Source organism: Salvelinus alpinus, chromosome 7 (genome assembly GCF_045679555.1).
Source record: "Salvelinus alpinus chromosome 7, SLU_Salpinus.1, whole genome shotgun sequence".
In the NCBI taxonomy this organism is placed as follows: domain Eukaryota; kingdom Metazoa; phylum Chordata; class Actinopteri; order Salmoniformes; family Salmonidae; genus Salvelinus; species Salvelinus alpinus.
The window spans coordinates 28,783,741-28,808,455 of NC_092092.1; the positions used below are offsets into that span (position 1 = coordinate 28,783,741).

The 24,715-nt window shown below is 42.3% G+C and overlaps 2 protein-coding genes and 1 non-coding gene across 5 annotated transcripts; 1 reads left to right on the plus strand and 2 right to left on the minus strand.

Annotated features, from left to right (window-relative positions):
- Positions 1-2,895: 2,895 nt before the first annotated feature.
- Positions 2,896-6,624, minus strand: LOC139580149 (28 kDa heat- and acid-stable phosphoprotein-like). 2 transcript variants are annotated; one of them, XM_071408686.1, is made up of 6 exons: positions 6,444-6,624; positions 5,850-5,932; positions 5,065-5,142; positions 4,780-4,904; positions 4,431-4,582; positions 2,896-4,252 (listed from the first exon to the last, which is right to left on the minus strand). In XM_071408686.1, exons 1-6 carry the CDS (start codon positions 6,454-6,456, stop codon positions 4,224-4,226), a joined length of 480 nt encoding a protein of 159 aa, XP_071264787.1. In that variant the 5' UTR covers positions 6,457-6,624; the 3' UTR covers positions 2,896-4,223. The 2 variants fall into 2 exon arrangements, with proteins under 2 accessions (XP_071264787.1, XP_071264785.1); XM_071408684.1 differs by having other exon boundaries at positions 2,896-4,258.
- Positions 6,625-8,979: 2,355 nt separating this feature from the next.
- On the minus strand, positions 8,980-18,470 carry cby1 (chibby 1, beta catenin antagonist). Of its 2 annotated transcripts, none has more exons than XM_071408687.1 (5): positions 18,151-18,470; positions 17,809-17,915; positions 17,037-17,142; positions 16,792-16,904; positions 8,980-9,433 (listed from the first exon to the last, which is right to left on the minus strand). In XM_071408687.1, exons 2-5 carry the CDS (start codon positions 17,884-17,886, stop codon positions 9,353-9,355), a joined length of 378 nt encoding a protein of 125 aa, XP_071264788.1. In that variant the 5' UTR covers positions 17,887-17,915; positions 18,151-18,470; the 3' UTR covers positions 8,980-9,352. The 2 variants fall into 2 exon arrangements, with proteins under 2 accessions (XP_071264788.1, XP_071264789.1); XM_071408688.1 differs by having other exon boundaries at positions 18,217-18,263.
- Positions 18,471-18,694: 224 nt separating this feature from the next.
- On the plus strand, positions 18,695-18,767 carry trnar-ccu (transfer RNA arginine (anticodon CCU)). The gene has a single exon. It is a non-coding gene; the product is annotated as a tRNA-Arg (tRNA).
- Positions 18,768-24,715: the final 5,948 nt, after the last annotated feature.

A 24,715-nucleotide genomic window follows, 5' to 3' on the forward strand; every position in this document is an offset into this window, starting at 1 on the left:
ATACTGTATGTCTGCCTAGATGTAGTATTCTGCATCTTTAATTTTGGATGTGCTGGTTGAGGATGCACCATGCATAGTAGATTGTGCAAGGGCCCTTGGTAAATCTTGTAGTAGCTACTAACAAGGATTTACCAAGACACACCTATCAATTTCTTTTCAAAACACATCACTGAATACAGGCCTGTCTGTGTCAACATCAGTCCCCCGATGACTTGAGGATATGCACGATACTTTTACTTTACATGAGAATCTAAATACAACGTCTATGGTGATATTATGGGCTAATAATACTGGACGATCTGACATTCATGGCTTCTGTTCTGTCTCTGCTTCTGTAAATGGAAGCGGTCTGTCGACAGCACTCATAGGAGCAGGATGTGAGAGAGAGAGAAAAGGGGAAACACAATCTATTGAAGTCTAGGCATCACTTCTCATAATGAGTCTAATAATTATGGTATGTGAGTGGTGACACAATAGCAATCTATCCTAGCTTTGCTTTCTGATAGGCTTATACTATAGTTGACACCACTGGTTAAATACAGATGTCATGCTTTTCTGAAAATGTCCAGTTTATCTACAACATCAGTACAGTTGCATATAGGCCCATGGGCAGATTGGCTGTTACGGCCTTATCAAATACTGCAGCCTGGTGGTCACAGTGAAATTGCAAAGAGATAGTCACTAGGTGTGGGGTGATGGGTAGATTGGTGAACGGTGTGGAAAATTAGCAATATCCAAAATGTATAGTCTTCAGCTACCATCTCAAAAAAAAAAAAGTTTCACCTATATGTATTATAGCCACCATAAGTGCTGTCCCCCAAATCCACTACAGTATCATAATCTTGTGCGTTATCACTCTGTTCAACGACACCCTAGAAGCCAAGCAGTGGACTCAACGTATTTCACACCGTCTGTCAGTGCATTCGCATCAGCTATTGAAGCCAAAGCAGATCTTTTGTCCAGCTCTGAAAAGCTTGGGGTGTGCAAGAACAAAATGTTCAATATGAGGCATAAAAAAAAGTCAGTATAATTCGGCCTACAACTTCTGCAATGTCATACAGTGCATTCAGAAAGTATTCAGACCCCTTCACTTTTTCCACATTGTTACATCAGAGCCTTATTCTAAAATGGATTAAATCGTTTCCCCCCCCCTCTTCAATCTACACACAATACCCCTTAATGGCAATGCAAAAACAGGTTTTTAATGTTCGCAAAAGTATATATAAAATTTTAAAAAACGGACCTCCTGAGTGGCGCAGCGGTCTAAGGTACTGCATCGCAGCGCTTGAGGCATCACTACAAATCCGGGTTCCATCCCAGGCTGTGTCGCAGCCGGCTGTGAGACCCATGAGGCGGCCTAGCGACACCTATGCCGGGCGCATGCACGCTGACACGGTCACCAGTTGTACAGTGTTTCCTTTCCCTAGTCCGTACAGGAGTTACTGCAATGGGACAAGACTAACTACCAATTGGATATCACGAAATTGGGGATATAAAAAAAATAAAATGATATTTCACATTTACGTAAGTATTCAGACCATTTACTCAGTACTTTGTTCAAGCACCTTTGGCAGCGATTACAGCCTCGAGCCTTCTTGGGTATAACGCTACAAGCTTAGCACACCTGTATTTGGGGAGTTTCTCTCATGCTGTCAGAATAGCTGTGGAGCATTGCTGCACAGCAAATTTTCAGCTTTCTCCAGAGATGTTCGATCAGGTTGAAGTCTGGGCTCTTGCTGGGCCACTCAAGGACATTCAAAGACTTGTCCCGAAGCCACTCCTGCATTGTCTTGGCTGTGTGCTTAGGGTTGTTGTCCTGTTGGAAGGTGAACCTTCACCCCAGTCTGAGGTCCTGAGTGCTCTGGAGTAGGTTTTTATTAAGGATATCTCTGAGCTCCATTCAGTCCCTCCTGCTGAAAAACATCCCCACAGCATGATGCTACCACCACCATGCTTCACTGTAGGGATGGTGCCAGGTTTCTTCCAGACGTGACACTTGGCATTTAGGCCAAAGAGTTCAAACTTGGTTTCATCAGACCAGATAATCTTGCTTGTGATGGTCTGAGATTCCTTAAAGGTGCCTATTGGCAAACTCCAAGCGGGCTGTTATGTGCCTTTTACTGAGGAGTGGCTTCTGTCTGCCCACTCTGCCCTAAATGCCTGATTGGTAGAGTGCTTCTCCTATCTCCATAGAGGAACTCTGGAGCTCTGTCAGAGTGGCCATCGGGTTCTTGGTCACCTCCCTGACCAAGGCCCTTCTCCCCCGATTGCGCAGTTTGGCCGACTCTAGGAAGAGTCTTGGTGGTTCCAAACTTCTTCCATTTAAGAATGATGGAGGCCACTGTGTTCTTGGGGACCTTCAATACTGCAGAAGTGTTTTGGTACCCTTCAGATCTGTGCCGACACAATCCTGTCTGAGCTCTACGGACAATTCCTTCGATCACATGGCTTGCTTTTTGCTCTAACATGCATGGTCAACTGTGGAACCTTACATAGACAGCTGTGTGCATTTCCAAATCATGACCAATCAATTGAACTTACGACAGTTGCACTCCAATCAAGTTGTAGAAACAATGATCAATGGAAACAGGATGCACCTGACCTCAATGTCGAGTGTCAGCAGAGGTCTGAATACTTAACTTGTTTTAAAAAATAAATACATTTGCAAACATTTCCAAAAACCAATTTTTGCTTTATCATTATTGGGTATTGTGTGTAGATTGATGAGGAAAATGTTTTTCATTTAATACATTTTAGAATAAGGCTGGAGCAAAACAAAATGTGTAAACGTCTGAATACTTTAAAAATGCACTGTGTGATGTGCATGGTGCGGCGTAGGCTAAGAATGTATTACGAGTCCATTCAATAAAAAATAAATGATACCCAAAACAATGGTTATTAATGTATCTATTAATTTATTTCTATACAACAAATGAACTCAAATACAGACAAATCAAACAATTCTGACCAATCCTGGAGAGTCATTTTTATAAACATTAAAACACTTTGTATATACTGTATGTTTTCAAGAGAGAAATTAGTTTCAGCCACCTCCAGTCATAGAATATTGCTTTCCTGTTAAAAGGCATCTCAGGTTCCAACCATCACACTATAGCATAGCATCCTCATGACTAATAGAGTGGGCGCATTCCTCTGCCTAGCCGTTGCTTATGCATGCCAAATCTTACAACGCCCAGAAAGGTATTTTACCAATCAGCTAACCACATTATGTTATAGCAATCTGGTGCCTGACCACACAGTCGATGAGGACGCACGCAACCATTGGTCGATGCATCCAACTTCTGAGCAGGGGAACGCGACCATTGACATTGTCCTGTGTAAACTGCCAAAACAAAAAAATTACAGAAGAGAAACCCATAGCACTGAAAAAGAGACTGTATGAGGCCCCAGCAATGCTTTTTCAACATAATTGTGAAATATTAACAATGAATTTTTATTCCAACAGATCTCCTTTTTGACTACAAGACATTACGCTGCAAGGTGGTTCAATCAGAAATTAGAGCCAGGTGGCGTCTCAAACGCGCTGAACATGTCTGGGCAGAAACACCGACAGAATAAAGGGTAAAAACTCCAACACCTAAATAGAAGTGGCATAAAGGCTGACTAATTCCTTTATACATGTTTTGTCTGAGACATTTCTGCCTATGGGACCTCTTCTTTCCTTTGGAGGCAAAGGACTTTGAACAGTCAGGTTGTGAATGAAGACAAATGGTAGAGATGGAACAGAACATAATAAAGAATACATATAGATCTCCTGTATAACGTGTTCCTCCATCCCAACCACCACCTCCTGATTCACCTTAATAACAGGTCAGATGAAAGTATACAAACCCCTACTCATCCTCCCCAACACTTCCCATTCATAAGTAAACAGTGTTAAAATGCAAAAAATATAATCAAAGAATGATCTCCAGCAGCTTTAGAATTAGAACACAGGGGAGGAGTGAAGACACTAGAACGCCTGCCGCTGTGACCTCACAGAATACGGAGGAACTAAACAGGCAAACCTGAAGTGACCCTTTGCCGTCTCCTCCAAAACGCCCGGCTCACACCCTTCCCTCATCGGAGATGAAGTGCAGGAGCCCAAGCACACGTTACCCCTGAGCTGACAACCCTCATATCGGTCCCCTCCCCTCCTACAGTCTTCTTGTCTCTCCATCCTCCCCAGAACATTTTCCAGGCCAAGTCCTCGGGAGACAGGCCTAACGCTTGGACTTGGAGTCTTCAGCTTCTTTTTCTAGGAAATCATCAGATAAAGACAGTCAGGCACTGAATTCAAAAGGAACAACCACAGTCTGAATAAACAGTGCCCGTATGACTTTCTGACTAACCATTTAAGCCCTGTGTTCCTGTCGGACAGTATAGCACAAAGGACAAGCACAGTATATGAGAGATTCCTTATCCCTCACCTTTTTTGAGGCCGTCCCTCTTCTTTTGCGCGTCCTCTCTCTGCTTCTTGATGATGGCCAGCCTGGCGAGGTCGGCCCGTGCCTGGTCTGTCTTCCCCTCTAGGTGAAGCTTCATGTAGCGTTCCTTAGCTTTCTGCTTCTCGATCTCCTCCCTGAGACAGAAAGCAAGATAGCAGGACCCTGTTTGACTTTCAAGACGTTAGAATGATAACATATCCTTGCCTACACCTACTCCCAAGACTTTCACTAACAAGTCAAAATGGGCTCTTCCTAAATCCACTGACTTCAATCTTTTCATGTTAGGCATTGGCATTAGGCCTGAGACTTGAAGGAAAAGTGAGATCCTCACCTCTCTCGGCGTGACAGCTCTTTGGGTGCGTTGACATCTAGCTCGGTTACCTTCTTACTTTTCTGGGATATGCGGTTGGGATTCTCAATCTCAATCAATCCTTCCACTCCACTCTTCTTCTTATTCTGCAATAACAGAACGTTAAGACATTGAACAGAGAGCCAACATTGCAGCTCTGACTGAGGTAAGTGAGTAGGAGCATCTTGACGAGCATTCCAGTAAAACCACAACACTTCTAATTCCTTAGCGGACAGACTAGACATTAAAAGGAGATCCCGCACTCACAACGTCCTCCTCTTCACTGCTGCTATCGTCAGATCCTGATGACTTCTCCTCCTCCTTCTCTACTCCACCGTTCGCCTCCTATCACACATTCACCAGTTAGATCATGTTCAAGACGTCATGTCTGTGTTTGAAATGTATTTCACACACACCTCTGAATATATAGATAAATGTTACTAGCTAAATTAACTGGTGCAGGAGGTCGAGCAGCCAGGCTATAGACTGCAAGGTAAACACATTTTTAACCATCCTTGACAATACCTCCAATCAAGGGCAGGTGGAACGCCAAAAAACAGAATAGAGAAAAATATTAAATCCACTTTTTGCACAGAGTAAAGAGCTCCCTCGTAATTTAGTTGAAGGACATCGCTACCTTCCCAACATCATTGCTGGAACTAGTAACTAAGTAACTAACTAAGTGATGCAGCCACATGTGGAAGAACATGACAGCACTTTACACAGCTTCACCCAAAAAAAGACCTACACATATTCGAAAGGCATTTCTCACTCAGTACAATAACTGGATTTAAAATATGACGGAATATTTATTCATTATCAGAGTTACACCTGCAATTTGAAACGGGAGTTTAAGTCACTAGTGGGTTCCAAATCAAGAATTAATGGAATATCAGCAAGTAAATGCAGGTTGAAAATATCTCTGCCACACATTGCACTTGCAAAGCTGGAACCCTGTATGTGGTCTATAATACAGGGATCTGTTTAGAACTATGTTAACCACAAGGGGCAAAAACTAGATATCCCCTCAGAGCCATGGGTCCTTTACTCACCAGCTCTCTCTGTGCTTTCATCTGTCTATCAATCTCTTCAGGGTTGCTGAACTGCTTTCCCCGGCCCTTGTGACCTTTTTTACCTAAAAAAACAAACAAACGACAAATGAGAGCGAGGCATGTTGTAGGAGATCAGAAAACCAGAGATGAGTCAGACACGACGTTCACTCTGCGGCATGGTTACAGATGTCAGAAAGTGATTGAGCTTCTTCGCTGCCTTACTATATTGTGTCATAATGTTAACTCATTAGCCACATATGGTTACTACGGGGGGTGAAATTAACTGGGTGAAATCAACTGGGTACAAATGGTGTTCGCTAGACCAAGTTTAGCTATCTAACTTACTACTGTAGTGACAGTAGCCTAGCTAGCTAACTAGCTAGCTAATTAGGTAACTAGTTAGCTTGCTAGTTAGGTAACGTTACGTCAGTTCTCACGAAACGTTGATACTCAAGTAGAACATACATTTGACCAGATCCACCAAGTAGCTAGCTAGCAAGCTATATTTCTTGAGGTAATGTTACGTTGGCTGGCTAGCTAACAGTTAACGTTACATTTGGAACGTTAGCGAAAATAACGGCGCTGGATACTCACCGCCTCTTGGCATATTTGGTATAGGAACTTGAACGACTAAGACCGCAAATAAATAAGTTCACTGTTTCCAGTTAAACATAGAGTTTATTTTCTAAAGAAAAGGCCTTCGCGACACAGTCCTCGTCCAGCTAAACAAGAGGACTATCTTTTACCCGCTTCCTGAGAGCAACAAGAGTGGAAGGCGTTAAAAGTGCAATGACGCAATATTCAGCCAATCGCTACACAGGGATTTTGACAGACTTGTCAACAGACCATTCATATCAGGAAAATACATGCACAGTGTACGGAAAGTAAAAATAGCCAATGATAACACAGGTCTATAGGTGCGTTGCTTTACCTAAGCACCGCCATAACTTTTGTGGCGGTCATTTTTTCAATAGCAAATGTTGCGTTTATATTTTTGTTCAGTACAGTTCACAGACAAGACATGTGTATTTGTTATTGAAATGATGCGGAACTACGAGAGAGAGAACTTGCATCTCCAGACAAAATACATGTCCAAGATGGTCACATTTTCTATTTTGATTCTCCCATTCAAAATGCAGTCCTTTTTGTTGACATCTGACAGCTTTGTTTTTCGTATAGGATTCAAGCTCAGAAGCCTCTAAAACATCTCTTGATCGTCTTCTGACCTGAGCCATAGAGCATGGCCAGTATGATGGAGGATATCCAGGCTGTGTCGCTGTGACACAAGAAAAAAATCCCTCATCAGCTCTTTGAAGTAGACACTGATGGCTTTGGGGAAGGTGTAGGAGAACCCAGTAACAACGAAACAGCTGAGCAGCACCATCCTGCCCCCAACCATCATCAGGGGATCCAGCCTCCATCCTCTTGGTTGTACTGACTCCCATTGTCTGTCAAGAGGATGTTCCTCTCTAGGAGGCAGGAGTGGGGTATGTTACACAATCCATGTCTCAAATGTGGAATGTATATTGTGGAAGGAGGTATTGTGGCTCACACTGAGTAATAATTGGTCAATTCATAACCAAACTGTCAAAATGTCACTTTGTTTTCCCCCACACACTGGTGCAATACTTACTCAATGAACAACTGACTAAGCCTTTGGATTATGATTCTATTTACTGCATTTGTTTACAGTGACTTGGCCTGTTTGAGAAAGCTAATCAGATTCAATTTGTCTGATATGGTGTTTGAGATTGCTGTTAATCACAGTGCGAGAAGCCTGTTACTATAGAATTGTCTCTTGCCACACAGAAGTATGACGTAACTCTATTTACTTGATGGGTGGGCTTGTTTGTTTAGGTCTTGAATTAAATATCTGCTTAGTTGCTGGTGTCTGATCTTGACACATTCACTGACCCATTTCACCACAATCTTCTCAAGCATCCCCACCAATAAAAGTACATTTTGAATTAATGGAATCTACAGTTATCCTTCTTTAAGAAAAAGTATAAAAACCTTTTCTCTTGCATGGGTCCTCAGATCTAGGTTCTATAGCTGCACCATCGAGAGCATCCTGAATGCTTGCATCCCTGACTGGTATGGCAACTGCTCGGCCTCCGACTAGAGGGTAGTGCGTACGGCCCAGTACATCACTGGGGCCAAGCTTCCTGCCATCCAGGACCTCTATACCAGGCGGTGTCAGAGGAAGGCCCTAGAAATTGTCAAAGACTCCACCCACCCTAGTCATAGACTGTTCTCTCTGCTACCGCACGGCAAGCGGTACCGGAGCGCCAAGTCTAGAAGCCTCTTGAACCTAAACAGCTTCTACCCCCAAGCCATAAGCCTCCTGAACATCTAATCAAATGGCTACCCAGACTATTTACATTGCCCCCCCCGTACCCTCTTTTACGCTACTGCTCTCTGTTCATTATCTACGCATAGTCACTTTAATAACTCTACCTACATGTACATATTACCTCAATTACCTCGACTAACCGGTGCCCCCGCACATTGACTTTGTATCGGTACCCCCTGTATATAGCCTCGCTATTGTTATTTTACTGCTGCGCTTTAATTATTTGTTTTATTTTGGGGGGTATTTTTCTTAACTGCATTTTTGGTTAAGGGCTTGTAAGTAAGCATTTCACTGTTGTATTCAGCGCATGTGACAAATAACATTTGATTTGACATTGTTAAACACATGGCAAAAACATTACAGGAATGTTACAGTAAAGAATTTTAGCTGAAAAATAGTCTGCAGTATATGCAGTATGTATAATGAAGTAAACTGATGGAGAAATCTGCTGATATCACTGAACCCAGCTTGTTTTTCAGCTACAGAATTAAATAGCCTACCTCTAATGACAATCCTTACATTCAGCATCTGGTGTAACAATATTCTAGTAGTTACATAGTAATAACAATCTCACCTGACCTGTGACAGAAAACCACAGGGATCCAAGAGATGGTAGAAATATCCAGTGATACAGTTCTGAAGATGGAGACCTGTTGACCACCCCCCCCCCCCCCCACTCTTGCCAGTTTCCATCAGACGTTGGTCTAAGCTCGCATTAGTATGGGCACTTGCATACTAATACAGACATGTATGCAAACAAAACATGACTTTATGAAATGTAGTTAAAACCTTTTATTAAAGTAGAAAGGATATGAAAACAAATATTCCAATATACACAGCTGCCAAAACCATACACACACAGGACGTTGAATATAAATCATAGTATTCTAAAATAGTTCAGCACTGATACGATAATGCTTACAAAAGTTAATGAATCAAAGAAATTCATTTTTATAAAAGGATAGGGCACATTTAAAAACTCTCATACCTTCAATGATTTAAAATCCATATAACGATAAGTCTAATTTTACAGTACAGTTGGTCACTAACACAGCCATCCATCACCATCCCTTATCTATCCCCTTCCTCATTCCTCTTAATTCATTCCTTTTCAAGTGTCACTGGGAACCCGTCTTCAGTTTTCTATTCATCACTTCTTCCTTCGACTGTGATTTTTCACCTCCTCCAGTTCCTTCTCCATCAGGTGAGACTCTGCAGTGGTTTCTGACAACTTAAGGGAAACGAAATCAGTTACTTAACCTCCAATATTCTAAGCCGTTGTTTATATTTTTAACTAAGTTAACATATGGAGTTGTTTTAAGATGGTCATACCATGGATCCTTTAGCTATTGGATTTAGAATTTTAGGACCCCTTTAAGGTAATTTTTTTATTTTTTATAATTTGATAAAATATTGAATTTGGCCTTTACTACTATAGCCCAAAGAAACACATTGAATAACACATTCATAAATGGCAAAAAAGACAAACACCGCTGTAGCTCTGCCACTTTTCACTGCAGATGCTGAAGGGTATCCCCCGTGCATCCCGCAAAGGCGGAGGTGTTGCTAACATTTACGATAGCAAATTTCAATTTACAAAAAAAAAAATGACGTTTTCGTCTTTTGAGCTTCTAGTCATGAAATCTATGCAGCCTACTCAATCACTTTTTATAGCTACTGTTTATAGGCCTCCTGGGCCATATACAGCGTTCCTCTCTGAGTTCCCTGAATTCCTATCAGACCTTGTAGTCATAGCAGATCATATTTTAATTTTTGGTGATTTTAATATTCATATGGAGAAGTCCACAGACCCACTCCAAAAGTCTTTCGGAGCCATCATCGACTCAGTGGGTTTTGTCCAACATGTCTCTGGACCTACTCACTGCCACAGTCATACTCTGGACCTAGTTTTGTCCCATGGAATAAATGTTGTAGATCTTAATGTTTTTCCTCATAATCCTGGACTGTCGGACCACCATTTTATTACGTTTGCAATCGCAACAAATAATCTGCTCAGACCCCAACCAAGGAGCATCAAAAGTCGTGCTATAAATTCTCAGACAACACAAAAATTCCTTGACGCCCTTCCAGACTCCTTCTGTCTACCCAAGGACGTCAGAGGACAAAAATCAGTTAACCACCTAACTGAGGAACTCAATTTAACCTTGCGCAATACCCTAGATGTGTACCAAACTCACTAAAAGTGGCAGTAATAAAGCCTCTCTTGAAAAAGCCAAACCTTGACCCGGAAAAAATAAAAAACTATCGGCCTATATCGAATCTTCCATTCCTCTCAAAAATTTTAGAAAAAGCTGTTGCGCAGCAACTCACTGCCTTCCTGAAGACAAACAATGTATACGAAATGCTTCAGTCTGGTTTTAGACCCCATCATAGCACTGAGACTGCACTTGTGAAGGTGGTAAATGACCTTTTAATGGCGTCAGACCGAGGCTCTGCATCTGTCCTCGTGCTACTAGACCTTAGTGCTGCCTTTGACACCATCGATCACCACATTCTTTTGGAGAGACTGGAAACCCAAATTGGTCTACACGGACTAGTTCTGGCCTGGTTTAGATCTTACCTGTCGGAAAGATATCAGTTTGTCTCTGTGAATGGTTTGTCCTCTGACAAATCAACTGTACATTTCGGTGTTCCACAAGGTTCCGTTTTAGGACCACTATTGTTTTCACTATATATTTTACCTCTTGGGGATGTTATTCGAAAACATAATGTTAACTTTCACTGCTATGCGGATGACACACAGCTGTACATTTCAATGAAACATGGTGAAGCCCCAAAATTGCCCTCGCTAGAAGCCTGTGTTTCAGACATAAGGAAGTGGATGGCTGCAAACTTGATACTTTTAAACTCGGACAAAACAGAGATGCTTGTTCTAGGTCCCAAGAAACAAAGAGATCTTCTGTTAAATCTGACAATTAATCTTGATGGTTGTAAAGTCGTCTCAAATAAAACTGTGAAGGACCTCGGCGTTACTCTTGACCCTGATCTCTCTTTTGACGAACATATCGAGACTGTTTCAAGGACAGCTTTTTTTCATCTACGTAACATTGCAAAAATCAGAAATTTTCTGTCCAAAAATGATGCAGAAAAATTTATCCATGCATTTGTTACTTCTAGGTTAGACTACTGCAATGCTCTACTTTCCGGCTACCCGGATAAAGCACTAAATAAACTTCAGTTAGTGATAAATACGGCTGCTAGAATCCTGACTAGAACCAAGAAATTTGATCATATTACTCCAGTGCTAGCTTCCCTACACTGGCTTCCTGTTAAGGCAAGGGCTGATTTCAAGGTTTTACTGTTAACCTATAAAGCGTTACATGGGCTTGCTCCTACCTATCTTTCCGAGTTGGTCCTGCCGTACATACCTATACGTACGCTACGGTCACAAGACGCAGGCCTCCTAATTGTCCCTAGAATTTCGAAGCAAACAGCGGGAGGCAGGGCTTTCTCCTATAGATCTCCATTTTTATGGAACGGTCTGCCTACCCATGTGAGAGACGCAGACTCGGTCTCAACCTTTAAGTCTTTACTGAAGACTTATCTCTTCAGTAGGTCATATGATTGAGTGTAGTCTGGCCCAGGAGTGTGAAGGTGAACGGAAAGGCTCTGGAGCAACGAACCGCCCTTGCTGTCTCTGCCTGGCCGGTTCCCCTCTCTCCACTGGGATTCTCTGCCTCTAACCCTATTACAGGGGCTGAGTCACTGGCTTACTGGTGCTCTTTCATGCCGTCCCTGGGAGGGGTGCGTCACTTGAGTGGGTTGAGTTACTGACGTGATCTTCCTGTCTGGGTTGGCGCCCCCCCTTGGTTTGTGCTGTGGTGGAGATCTTTGTGGGCTATACTCGGCCTTGTCTCAGGATTGTAAGTTGGTGGTTGAAGACATCCCTCTAGTGGTGTGGGGGCTGCGCTTTGGCAAAGTGGGTGGGGTTATATCCTTCCTGTTTGGCCCTGTCCGGGGGTTTCTTCTGATGGGGCCACAGTGTCTCCTGACCCCTCCTGTCTCAGCCTCCAGTATTTATGCTGCGGTAGTTTATGTGTCGGGGGGCTAGGGTCAGTTGGTTATACCTGGAGTACTTCTCCTATCTTATCCAGTGTCCTGTGTGAATTTAAGTATGCTCTCTCTAATTCTCTCGTTCTCTCTTTCTTTCTCTCTCTCGGAGAACCTGAGCCCTAGGACCATACGTCACGGCAAACCGGGCATGATGACTCCTTGCTGTCCCCAGTCCACCTGGCCTTGCTGCTATTCCAGTTTCAACTGTTCTGCCTGCGGTTATGGAACCGCCACCTGTCCCAGACCTGCTATTTTCAACTCTTAATGATTGGCTATGAAAAGCCAACTGAAAATTATTCATGATTATTATTTGACCATGCTTGTCACTTATGAACATTTTGAACATCTTGGCATAGTTCTGTTATAATCTCCACCCGGCACAGCCAGAAGAGGACTGGCCACCCCTCATAGCCTGGTTCCTCTCTAGGTTTCTTCCTAGGTTTTGGCCTTTCTAGGGAGTTTTTCCTAGCCACCGTGCTTCTACACCTGCATTGCTTGCTGTTTGAGGTTTTAGTCTGGGTTTCTGTACAGCACTTCGAGATATTAGCTGATGTACGAAGGGCTATATAAAATAAACTTGATTTGATTTGAAGGGTGACATTGGCGGATGCGGTGGATTGAGACTCAGCCAATGCAAACTGACAGATTTTGATGGGGATTTTTGTATTATGTTCATTAGACTGACACACGGGTGCATCAATAGAGTCTTAAGGATTTTAAAAGGGAGTGTGGCACTTATTTCTCACTGCCAAAAACGCATATAATTTTAACTTAGAGCACCCCAAGAAAACATGACCAAATTAAACTCTTAAATCAATTGTTATAATATTATAATGTGGCGGGCGAATTGGGCGTCTACTTGTCCCTCTGCAGGGCACATTTCATCCCTGAAAACTTCCACCGCTATCAACAATGGAAGGAGTGCTGAAGCAAGAAGTTGCTTCTCAAAGTGGATGCTGTCCCTACCATCAATGTGGCTTCTAAAGCATCTCAAACAGCCAGCACCACCAGCAGCGCCCAAACATTATCATGGGCTTCAGTGAGCATGTAAGTCAACCTGGTAAGTGAAAGAGTTAGCTTGCTACCTCTATGCTAATGTTTGCTTGCTATATTGCATTTAGCTCACATCTAAATAACAATGATTCAGATTGTTTAATAGTCACATGTACAGGGTTGCAGGTAGCCTAGCGGTTAAGAACGTTGTGCCAGTAACCGAAAGGTCATTGGTTTGAATTCCAGAGCCGACTAGGTGAACAATCTGTCGACGTGCCTTTGAACAAGGCACTTAACCATCATTGCTCCTATAAGTCGCTCTGGACAAGAGTGTCTGCTAAATGACTAAAATGTAAATGTGATTGCAGGGTACAGTGAAAATCTTAGGCTTCGAGCTCCTGCAATGTTTTATCGGAGCTCGAGGCGAGGCGCCCTCTGTCGGTGCCATCTTAGCCAAGATAAAAACTAACCAAATGTAGACATGTCTGCCAGCTGTTGGTCGCTAACGGCTGATTCTGTCATACTATAGATAGTACAAGGCAATGGGAAAGAGTAGTGTTGGTGATTGTGGGGGCTGCACGTTTCAATAATTTGGCCATTTTGTGGCTCTAGGGGAGTTTTCTATAGCCTGCCGATTGTGGGTTCATCCGAAATGTCATTTTGGAGATGCCCCAGAGCCATGCCTTCTCTGGAGGGGTGGATTGTGGATTTTGCTCATTGGGAAAGTATATATATATATATTTTTTAAATTTATTTTAGGATTAATGTTGTCACAGTTACTTCTTGTTGAAGAGGCAGCTGCTAACATTAATTTGCTATAGCTAGCTATCCTCTTTATAGCTAGCTATCCTCTTCCTCCTTTTCTGAATGAATTTGTGGCCATTTGTTTTCCGCTAGCAAAATAAGTGAGCTAGATTTTGTTAGCTGTGTTATCGACATATTGCAGTACACTAAGTTTGACACTGGTATGGTCTAGTAAATATCCTAAACCTAGCCAGCTAGACGTGAAGCTAAAACCGGGGAGAGCGAGGAGAGAATTAATTTTCTGTTTCATCTGCTGTTAGCTTGCTAACCTTCACTCAAATACATATTTCCACATATAATTTATGAAATTAGATTTTTATTCCATAAAGATTGTAATTTAGTCAATATGTTGTGAATATTGTAGAAAAGTTTTCCATACTAAAAAGTGAAGTGCCACTTACAGCTTACCATGTACAGTGCATTCAAAAAGTATTCAGACCCCTTGACTTTTCCCACATTTTATTACATTACAACATTCTAAAAATGATTTAAAATATTTTCCCCCTCACTCTATACACAATACAGGTATTCTAAAACAGGATAATATACATTTTTGCACATGTATTACAAATAAAAACAGAAATAATCACATTTGCATAAGTATTCAGACCCTTTATTCAGTACTTTGTTGAAGCACCTTTGGCAGCGATTACAGCCCCGAGTCTTCTTGGGTATGACGCTACAAGCTTGGCACACCTGTATTTGGGGAGTTTCTCCCATTCTTCTCTGCAGATCCTCTTAAGCTCTGTCAGGTTGGATGGGGAGCGTCGCTATACAGCTATTTTCAGGTCTCTCCAGAGATGTTTGATCGGCTTCAAGTCCAGGCTCTGGCTGGGCCACTCAAAGGACATTCAGAGACTTGTCCCGAAGCCACTCTTGCGTTGTCTTGGCTGTGTGCTTATGGTTGTTGTCCTATTGGAAGGTGAACCTTCACCCCCGTCGGAGGTCCTGAGCACTCTGGAGCAGGTTTTCATCAAGAATCTCTCTGTACATCTTTCCTCGATCCTGACTAGTCTCCCAGTCCCTGCCGCTGAAAAACCCCACAGCATGATGCTGCCACCACCATGCTTCACTGTAGGGATGGTGACAGGTTTCCTCCAGACGTGACGCTTGGCATTCAGGCAAAAGAGTTCAATCTTGGTTTCATCAGACCAGAGAAACTTGTTTCTCATGTTCTGAGAGTCCTTTAGGTGCCAGTGGGCTGTCATGTGCCTTTTAACGAAGAGTGGCTTCCGTCTGGCCAGGCTACCATAAAGGCTTGATTGGTGGACTGCTGCAGACATGGTTGTCCCTCTGGAAGGTTCTTGGTCACCTCTCTGACCAAGGCCCTTCTCCCCCGATTGCTCAGTTTGGCCGGGCGGACAGCTCTAGGAAGAGTCTTGGTGGTTCCAAACTTCTTCCATTTTAGAATGGAGGCTACTGTGTTCTTGGGGACCTTCAATGCGGCAGACATGTTTTGGTACCCTTCCCCAGATCTGTGCCTAGACACAATCCTGTCTCTGAGCGCTACGGACTATTCCTTCAACCTCATGGCTTGGTTTTTGCTCTGACATGCACTGTCAACTGTGGTACCTTATATATACACAGGTGTGTGCCTTTTCAAATCATGTCCAATCAATTGAATTTACCACAGTTGGACTCACCAGTAACTCACCAGCATTCCGACCAGAAATACGACTTTCCCGAATTGGATCCTTTGTTCATACCCCCCAATTTAACTTATCCCTTTAGCTGCTCCAAGACGTCGCCGGCAGAGAAGAGGTATTCGGAGTGGACTTCTAGACCGACTCAGGAGGCATGCATACCATCCACCGTTTCCGATTATATTTCTCGCTAATGTTCATGCCCTGGACAACAAAGTAGACGAGCTCAGGGTGATTTGATCACCCTCCAACGTGGCTGGTGAAATAGACATCTTTACCCGCCAATGCCAAAATTTTAGGCCCTGCATTGGACCAACACTTTACATGTTGCATATATATTTTTGTTCAGTGTACTTAAAAAACACTTCAACCAGTAAAATGGCTCTTTGGCTAGCTTTACTACAGCTTATTTCAATGAGTGTTCGCATTCTAACATAGAATGCTGCATCCAAATAGGTATAGGTATTTCGCAACGATCACAAACAAATATAATCTTAGTGACTGTTCAAGCAATAATCAAAACATCATTGTAAGCCAACTTTGTTTAAGTAATAACTAAGTGGCCTCCTGGGGGGGCGCAGTGGTTTAAGGCACTGCATCACAGTGCTAGCTGTGACACCAGAGATTCTGGGTTCGAGCCCAGGCTCTGTCGCAGCCGGCCGCGACCGGGAGGCCCATGGGAGGGTTTGGCCGGCAGGGATGTCCTTGTCTCATCGCGCACTCGCAACTCCTGTGGCGGGCCGGGCACAGTGCATGCTGACCAGGTCGCCATGTGTACGGTGTTTCCTCTGACACATTGGTGCGGCTGGCTTCTGGGTTGGATGTGCATTGTGTCAAGAAGCAGTGCGGCTAGGTTGGGTTGTGTTTCGGAGGACGCATGGCTCTCGACCTTCGCCTCTCCCGAGTCCGTACGGGAGTTTCAGCGATGAGACAAGACTGTAACTACTACCAATTGGGTAAAAAAAAGTAATAACTAAGTAGATCTGGGCTATGGTGAATGGGCGCAGCTGGTGAATGGCAGTTGTTTACCCCCAACGTGTCTGTTTTTTTCAATCTGCAACTGATGATAACTCACCATGTCCAACAGGAGGTCAATCTTCAGCCTCAGTAGGTTGTTCTCCTCTTCAAGCTGTAAGTTCCTCTTTTTTAGTCTCTGCACCTCCTTCCCTGATGCATTCCCTCCAGACTCTGGGGGCAAGAAACAAAACACATGAAGAAAAACAAAATGGAAATACCTGTGGGGATCAGATAGATCAGACTTCTTACAGTAGCAGTGCAGACAGTGCAGTTTTCTACTGCATTTAAGTGAAGAACAGTTACCTGCAATCCATTGTCCCTCTTCAAATTTCAAGCTCTGCCCCCCGATGTTCATTACAGGGGCTCCATATTCAAGACCCAACTCTATTTCCCTCGTAGACCGATCCAACTAGACCCAACAAAGGGGTGATTACACAGACTAAATTCAGATAACCAACAACAGATGCACAGAGCTACACAGTGGAGGTGTCATAATACCTATAAAATCTATCGATCAAACAGGGAAATGGATCCAATCGTTTTTGCACCTTTCATTTCTTCCCATAGGGATTTTAGAAACACTTAAAATAAGGGCTGTGTTTCATGTAGGCTTACCCTGGCATGAGGTTTTGATAACCTTGTAAATCTTTCTCGGACAAAGTTACTTTTATCAATATATTCAAGTCCATTTACTCTCAGATTTGAGGGGGTAAATACAGCCGAATATATTGTTAAGTCACTTTGTCCTTGTTTTAAATGTTTCTAAAATGTCCTATGGGAAAACTGAATGGTGGAAAAACGATTGGAACCATTTCCGTATTTGATCGCTAGGTTATGGGTATTATGACACATACTGTGGTGTAATACCTAAACTCAGTCCTGCCCCACACCACACAGTTGATTCAAATAACCAATTTATCATCCAGCTTTGATTATTTGAATCAGCTGTATAGAGCTATGGCAAAAAACTAAACGTGCACCCAGGGGTGGCCCCAGCCCAGGACCAAGTGTGGGAAACCCTGCTCTAGTACACAATAATGTGTTTGCGGATTATAGGGGAATTTGATCAACTCACCGTGTGCAGATTGGAGAGAGAAACAGACTTGCGAGGAGGGGTCTTCTTTGGACTGAAGGTGTTGCCAAAAAACGGCATCTTCTTAATCAGCGGCGTTATAGATAGCTCTGAAGTGAGACAAATAACGTTAGAGATTGTGGAAGATTAATGTTGGATTCATAACTTTTTACTTTGCAGCTTTAGAGATAATCAGGTAGCGTTAACTAGCTACACAACGCGTTAGCTAGGACTAATAGCATTGCCAGCTAGCCAAGGCTACCAACAGCTAACGTTACGCCACTATCTTTGCTGTTTTGATGAAGTAGCTAGCTTAATCTGCTACTATACAGCGCTAATATTTACCTTATTCCTTATCATTGGTAAACAGAGGCTTCCTTTCTCTTTTTCGCCCAGCTAGGTGATTTTTACCTGTTTTTTACACACATGCAGGTTACTGCGCAAGATCCATTTTGCCCCAACCGGGTAATAATGGAAGAATCTACAAATGGCAGCACAGCAATTGAGTTGGATGATATCAAATAATGTTACAATGTTATGAATGTTTACTTTAACTACATACAATTCGATTCTATATAATATGACAAAGTCTAGGTTTGATCCTTGCAATAATGTAAATACTTGGTCAATACCCCTGCTGTTGAGTTTAAGTGGAATAGTCTATCAATGTGAACGTATCACCATGGTGATAGCGTCACTATGTGGTTGTTTACAGAAAGCTTCGATCGAACTGTTTTCCCCGATAAATAGTTTTCTGTGTGTCATTACTCGATTGTCAACAGATTTATCATCCGATACAAAAAGTCGTTACCGTCATTGTTACTATATTTCCCGTGGTTATCACGAATATTCTTTTGATAAAGGCCTAACCCCGCCCATTTCACAACTAGCCCCAGTGGCCTAATGGATAAGGCACTGGCCTCCTAAGCCAGGGATTGTGGGTTCGAGTCCCATCTGGGGTGAATCTTTTTTGTCCATTGAATTGTTCAAAGCCGTGTCAACAACTAAATACAATGCTTATTATCAACATAGCAAATAGCTTAAAAACGTACATTGATGATTTCACGCAAATTAAACATTTACTTGCATTACACATTATAAATCTTGTCAAATTTACAAGGATTATAGTTGGAAATGTGTAGCCAAAGTCATCCTACAAAGGATCAATTGATGATTCTAATGTAGCCTCATTGCTGACCATACCGCTCGCGGCAAGTGTTGCAAAATAAATGTACACAAGTTATTCAATCATTGCACCCACACTGTTCGCGCGCGCCAAGGAGCGTCTGCTTTGCAAAGCGATAAAAAGAAGTCAGTTCTATATTTGTGATGCTGTAGGAGGTGCAAGTCCTGCCTCTCCCATATCGCACAGCCGGTTTGGGTAGGTGTAACATGCTGAACAGACCACATGCAAGCATGAGTCCACATGTACATGTTGATTTTGTCCACCCACACAAGACGGGATGAGGACATGCAGGTTGAAATATCAAAACCAACTCAGATTCTGTATGTATCTAACTGACCCGCTCTGCCCTTTCTTCGCCATTTACCCATTATTGTCTTAGCTCTCCTGATCAACATCTGTGATTGCTTTATGCCTCTCTCTAATGTCAATATGCCTTGACCACTGCTGTCTTGGCTAGTTTTAATTGCTTTATTTCACTGTAGAGCCCTCAGTCCCACTCAAATTGCCTTAGATAGCTATTTCATCCCATCCCACACACATGCAGAGACCTCACCTATGTTAATTGATAACTCCAGAGAAGAAACCTCTCTCAACCTCTCCTATGCAACGCATAGGTTTTTCTTCACTGTACTCACATCCAACCATACCCTTGTCTGTACATTATGCCTTGAATCTATTCTAACACACCCAGAAATCTGCTCCTTTTATTCTCTGTCCCCAATGCACTAGACGACCAGTTCTTATAGCCTTTAGCCGTGCCCTTATCCTACTCCTCCTCTGTTCCTCTGGTGAACCCAGGCCCTGTAGCCCCCAGTTCCACCCCTATTCCCCAGGCGATATCATTTGTTGACTTCTGTAACTGTAAAAGCCTTGGTTGTCCTAGCCGTGTCTGAATCCTGGCTTAGGAAGGCCACCAAAAATTCTGAAATTTCCAGCCCCAACTATAACATTTTCCGCCAAGATAGAACTGCCAAAGGGGTTGGAGTTGCAATCTACTGCAGAGATAGCCTGCAGAGTTCTGTCATGCTATCCAGGTCTGTGCCCAAACAGTTCGAGATTCTACTTTTAAAAATCTACTTTTAAAAACCGCTAGCGGAACCCCTGACAACATTCCGCTGAAAAGGCAGCGCGGAAAATTCAAAAATAATTTTTTAGAAATATGTAACTTTCACACATCCAATACAGCAAATGAAAGATAAACATCTACCCATCGTGTCCGATTTAAAAAATGTTTTACAGCGAAACACAACATATGATTATGTTAGATCACCGCCAAGTCCAAAAAACACAGCCATTTTCCCAGCCAAAGATAGGAGTCACAAAAAGCAAAAATAGAGATCAAATTAATCACTAACCTTTGATGATCTTCAGCAGATGACACTCATAGGACATCATGTTACACAATACATGTATGTTTTGTTCGATAACGTGCATATTTATATAAAAAAAATCTCAGTTGACATTGGCGCCATGTTCAGAAATGCCTCCAAAATATCCGGAGAAATTGCAGAGAGCCACATCAAATAACAGAAATACTCATCATAAACTTTGATGAAAGATACATGTTTTACATAGAATTAAAGATACACTTGTTCTTAATGCAACTGCTGTGTCAGGTTTCAAAAAAACTTTACGGAAAAAGCACACCATGCAATAATCTGAGACAGTGCTCAGAGAGAAACAACATTTCTCCGCCATGTTGGAGTCAACAGAAATACGAAATTACATCATAAATATTCCCTTACCTTTGATGATCTTCATCAGAATGCACTCCCAGGAATACTAGTTCCACAATAAATTGTTGTTTTGTTCGATAATGTCCATTATTTATGTCCAAGTAGCTACTTTTGTTAGCAGGTTTAGTACACATATCCAAACGCTCGCGCAGATCCAGGCGAACGTCGGACGAAAACTTTAAAAGATTACAGGTCGAAAACTAAGTAGAGAATCAATCTTTAGGATGTTGTTATCATAAATATTCAATAACGTTCCAACCGGAGAATTCCTTTGTGTCTATAGAAGTAATGGAACGCAAGTCGATATCATGTGGAATGCGCGTGGCCAGGACCTGGCACTCTGCCAGAACACTGACTCAAACAGCTCCCATCCGGCCCCACATCACAGTAGAAGCTTCATTCAACGTTCTACAGACTGTTGACGTCTAGTGGAAGGCGTAGGAAGTGCAAACAGATCCATATCCTACTGTGTTTTCAATAGGCGATGAGTTGAAAATCGACCAGCCTCAGAATTCTCACTTCCTGTTTGGATTTTTTCTAAGGTTTTTGCCTGCCATATGAGTTCTGTTATACTCACAGACATCATTCAAACAGTTTTAGAAACTTCAGAGTGTTTTATATCCAATAGTAATAATAATATGCATATATTAGCATCTGGGACAGAGTAGGAGGCAGTTCACTCTGGGCACGCTATTCATCCAAAGTGAAAATGCTGCCCCCATCCCTAAAAAGTTAACCAGATACAATGCTATTTTACAGTAAATTGACGACAGACTTTCAGAACGCTTATAGGGAAGGACATTCAACAAGCACAGCACGTACACAAACTACTGATGATTGGCTGAGTGAAATTGATGATGAAAAGATTGTTATGTTAGAGTTCAGTGCTGCTTTTGACGTTATCGATCGTAGTCTGTTGCTGGAAAAACATATGTCTTATGGCTATACACCCCATGCTATATTGTGGCTAAAGAGTTACTTGTCTAACAGAACAATGAGGGTGTTCTTTAATGGAAGCCTCTCCAACATAATCCAGGTAGAATCAGGAATTCCCCAGGGCAGCTGTCTAGGCCCCTTACTTTTTTCAATTTTTACTAGCAACATGCCACTGGCTTTGAATAAAGCCAGTGGCATACAGCGACTGAAATGACTGCAACACTTAAGAAATCACTGGTGTTAGTTTCAGAATTGGTGGCAAAGAATAAGTTAGTCCTAAATATTTCAAAAACTAGAGGCATTGTATTTGGGACCAACCATTCACTAAACCCTAAGCCTCAACTAAATCGACACAACTGTTCAATTGTGTGGTCATGTACCACAAAGAGGGACTTAGATAAATTACAATAGGCTCAGAACAGGGCAGCACGGCTGGCCCTTAAAAGTACACAGAGAGCTAATATTAATGATATGTATGTCAATCTCTCATGGCTCATTGTGAAGGAGAGTGACTTCATCACTGCTTGTTTTTGTAAGAAGTGTTGACAAGCTGAATGCACAGAGCTGTCTGTTTAAACTACTGGCACACAGCTCGGACAACCATGCATACCCCCACAAGACCAGCCACCAGAGGTCTCTTCACAATCCCCAAGTCCAGAACAGACTATGGGTGTAACATGTACGCTCTGAGTTGGGAAGCAAGTACAGGGAGTGAAAATGTAATAATAAATAAAACATGGAACAACACAAGAAACACGAATAGCGTACAGACATGAAACAGAAACAGAGTCAATAACGCCTGGGGAAAGAACCAAAGGGAGTGACAGATATAGGGGAGGTAATCAGGAAGATGATGGAGTCCAGGTGAGTGTCATGAGGTGCAGGTGCACGTAACGATGGTGGCAGGTGTGCGTATGATGAAAACTGGCGACGTTGTGCCACGGAGAGGGGGAGCGGGAGTAAACGTGACAATGGGAGGCGCACAATACTAAACAGAGCAATGACTACATGGAACTCTATTCCACATCAGGTAACTGATGCAAGCAGTAGAATCAGATTTTAAAAAACAGATACAAATACACCTTATGGAACAGCAGGGACTGTGAAGAGACACACACAAAGGTACAGACACACAGCATACGCACACAAGCACTAGCACACACACTCTATACACATGCACATTGTACTATTGTTGTATGGTGGTATTATACATTTTGTATTGTAGATATGTAGTGGTGTAATAATGTTATATGAGATACTGTTTTATCTTTTGTTTTATATGTAACGTAAGTGCCTTAATGTGTTTGGCCTTGGCAGCAGCTAATGGGGATCCCTAATGAATAGAAATACTGGAAATACAGATATGCATCTGTTGGTCATAGATACAGTACCTTTCGGGTTTTTTTTTAAAGGTAAGGGCGTGGATCATAAAACCAGTTAGTATCTAGTGTGATCACCATTTGCTTCATGCAGTGTGACACATTTCCTTCGCATAGAGTTGATCAGGCTGTTAATTATGGCATGTGGTATGTTGTCCCACTCCTCTTCAATGGCTGTGCGAAGTTGATTGATATTGGCGGAAACTAGAACACGCTGTCGTACCCGTTGATCCAGAGTAGAGGTTTAAAGTACATAGGTTTAAAGATGAACTTCTTGTGAATCCAACCACGGTGTCAGATTTAAAAAATGCTTTATGGCGAAAGCATACCGGACGATTATTTGAGAACATAGCCCACTAGACAAATCATTACAAACAGTAACCAGCCAAGTAGAACAGTTACACAAGTCAGAAATAGAGATAAAATTAATCCCTTACCTTTGATGATCTTCATATGGTTGCACTCAGCAGACATTCATTTACTCAATAAATGTTCCTTTTGTTCGATAAAGTCTCTTTATATCCAAAAACCTGAGTTTTGTTTGCGCGTTTTCTTCAGTAATCCACAGGCTCAAACGCAGTCAAAACAGGAAGACAAAAAAATCCAAATTGTATCCGTAAAGTTCATAGAAACATGTCAAACGATGTTTATATTCAACCTTCAGGTTGTTTTTAGCCTAAATAATCAATAATATTTGAACCGGACAATAACGTTGTCAATTTAAAAGGTAAACAAGAAAGGCACTCTCTCGGTCGGGCGCATGAAAAAGCTCTGTGACACTTTAAGGTCCACTCATTCAGACTGCTCTTACTTCCTAATTTTTCAGGGTACAAGCCTGAAACAATTTCTAAAGACTGTTGACATCTAGTGGAAGGCATAGAAACTGCAATTTGAGTCCTAAGTCAATGGATACTGTAATGGCATTGAATAGAAAACTACAAAAACAAAAAAACTACTTCCTGAATGGATTTTTCTCAGGTTTTCGCCTGCCAAATCAGTTCTGTTATACTCACAAACACTATTTTAACAGTTTTGGAACCGTTAGAGTGTTGTCTATCCAAATCTACCAGTTATATGCATATCATATCTTCTGGGCCCGAGAAGCAGGCAGTTTAATTTGGGCATGCATTTCATCCAAAATTCCGAATGCTGCCCCCTACCCTAGAGAAGTTAAGAACCCGTTCTTATTTTCAATGACGGCCTAGGAACGGTTCGTTAACTACCTTGTTCAGGGGCAGAACGACAGCTTTTTACCTTGTCAGCTCGGGGGATTCAATCTTGCAACCTTACAGTTAACTAGTCCAACGCTCTAACCACCTGATTACATTGCACTCCACGAGGAGCCTGCCTGTTACGCGAATGCAGTAGAAGCCAAGGTAAGTTGCTAGCTAGCATTAATCTTATAAAAAACAATCAATCAATCATAATCACTAGTTAACTACATATGGTTGATGATATTACTAGTTTATCTAGCGTGTCCTGCGTTGCATATAATCGATGCGGTGCGTATCGTTGCTCCAAGGTGTACCTAACCATAAACATCAATGCCTTTCTTAAAATCAATACACAGAAGTATATATTTTTAAACCTGCATATTTAGCTAAAGGAAATCCAGGTTAGCAGGCAATATTAACCAGGTGAAATTGTGTCACTTCTCTTGCGTTCATTGCACG

Bases quoted from the DNA above. Each gene is read 5' to 3' on its own strand.
- LOC139580149 (XM_071408684.1), bottom strand. The intron at 5,143-5,849 runs GTGAGTAAAGGA...AATGTGTGATAG, and splicing joins TGAAAGCACAGAGAGAGCTG to GAGGCGAACGGTGGAGTAGA. The intron at 4,583-4,779 runs GTGAGGATCTCA...TTTCTGTCTCAG, and splicing joins GAGCTGTCACGCCGAGAGAG to GGAGGAGATCGAGAAGCAGA.
- cby1 (XM_071408687.1), bottom strand. From the start codon at position 17,886: ATGCCGTTTTTTGGCAACACCTTCAGTCCAAAGAAGACCCCTCCTCGC. The intron at 17,143-17,808 runs GTGAGTTGATCA...TGTTGGGTCTAG, and splicing joins CTCTCTCCAATCTGCACACG to TTGGATCGGTCTACGAGGGA. The intron at 9,434-16,791 runs GTGAGTTATCAT...GTTTCCCTTAAG, and splicing joins TTGACCTCCTGTTGGACATG to TTGTCAGAAACCACTGCAGA.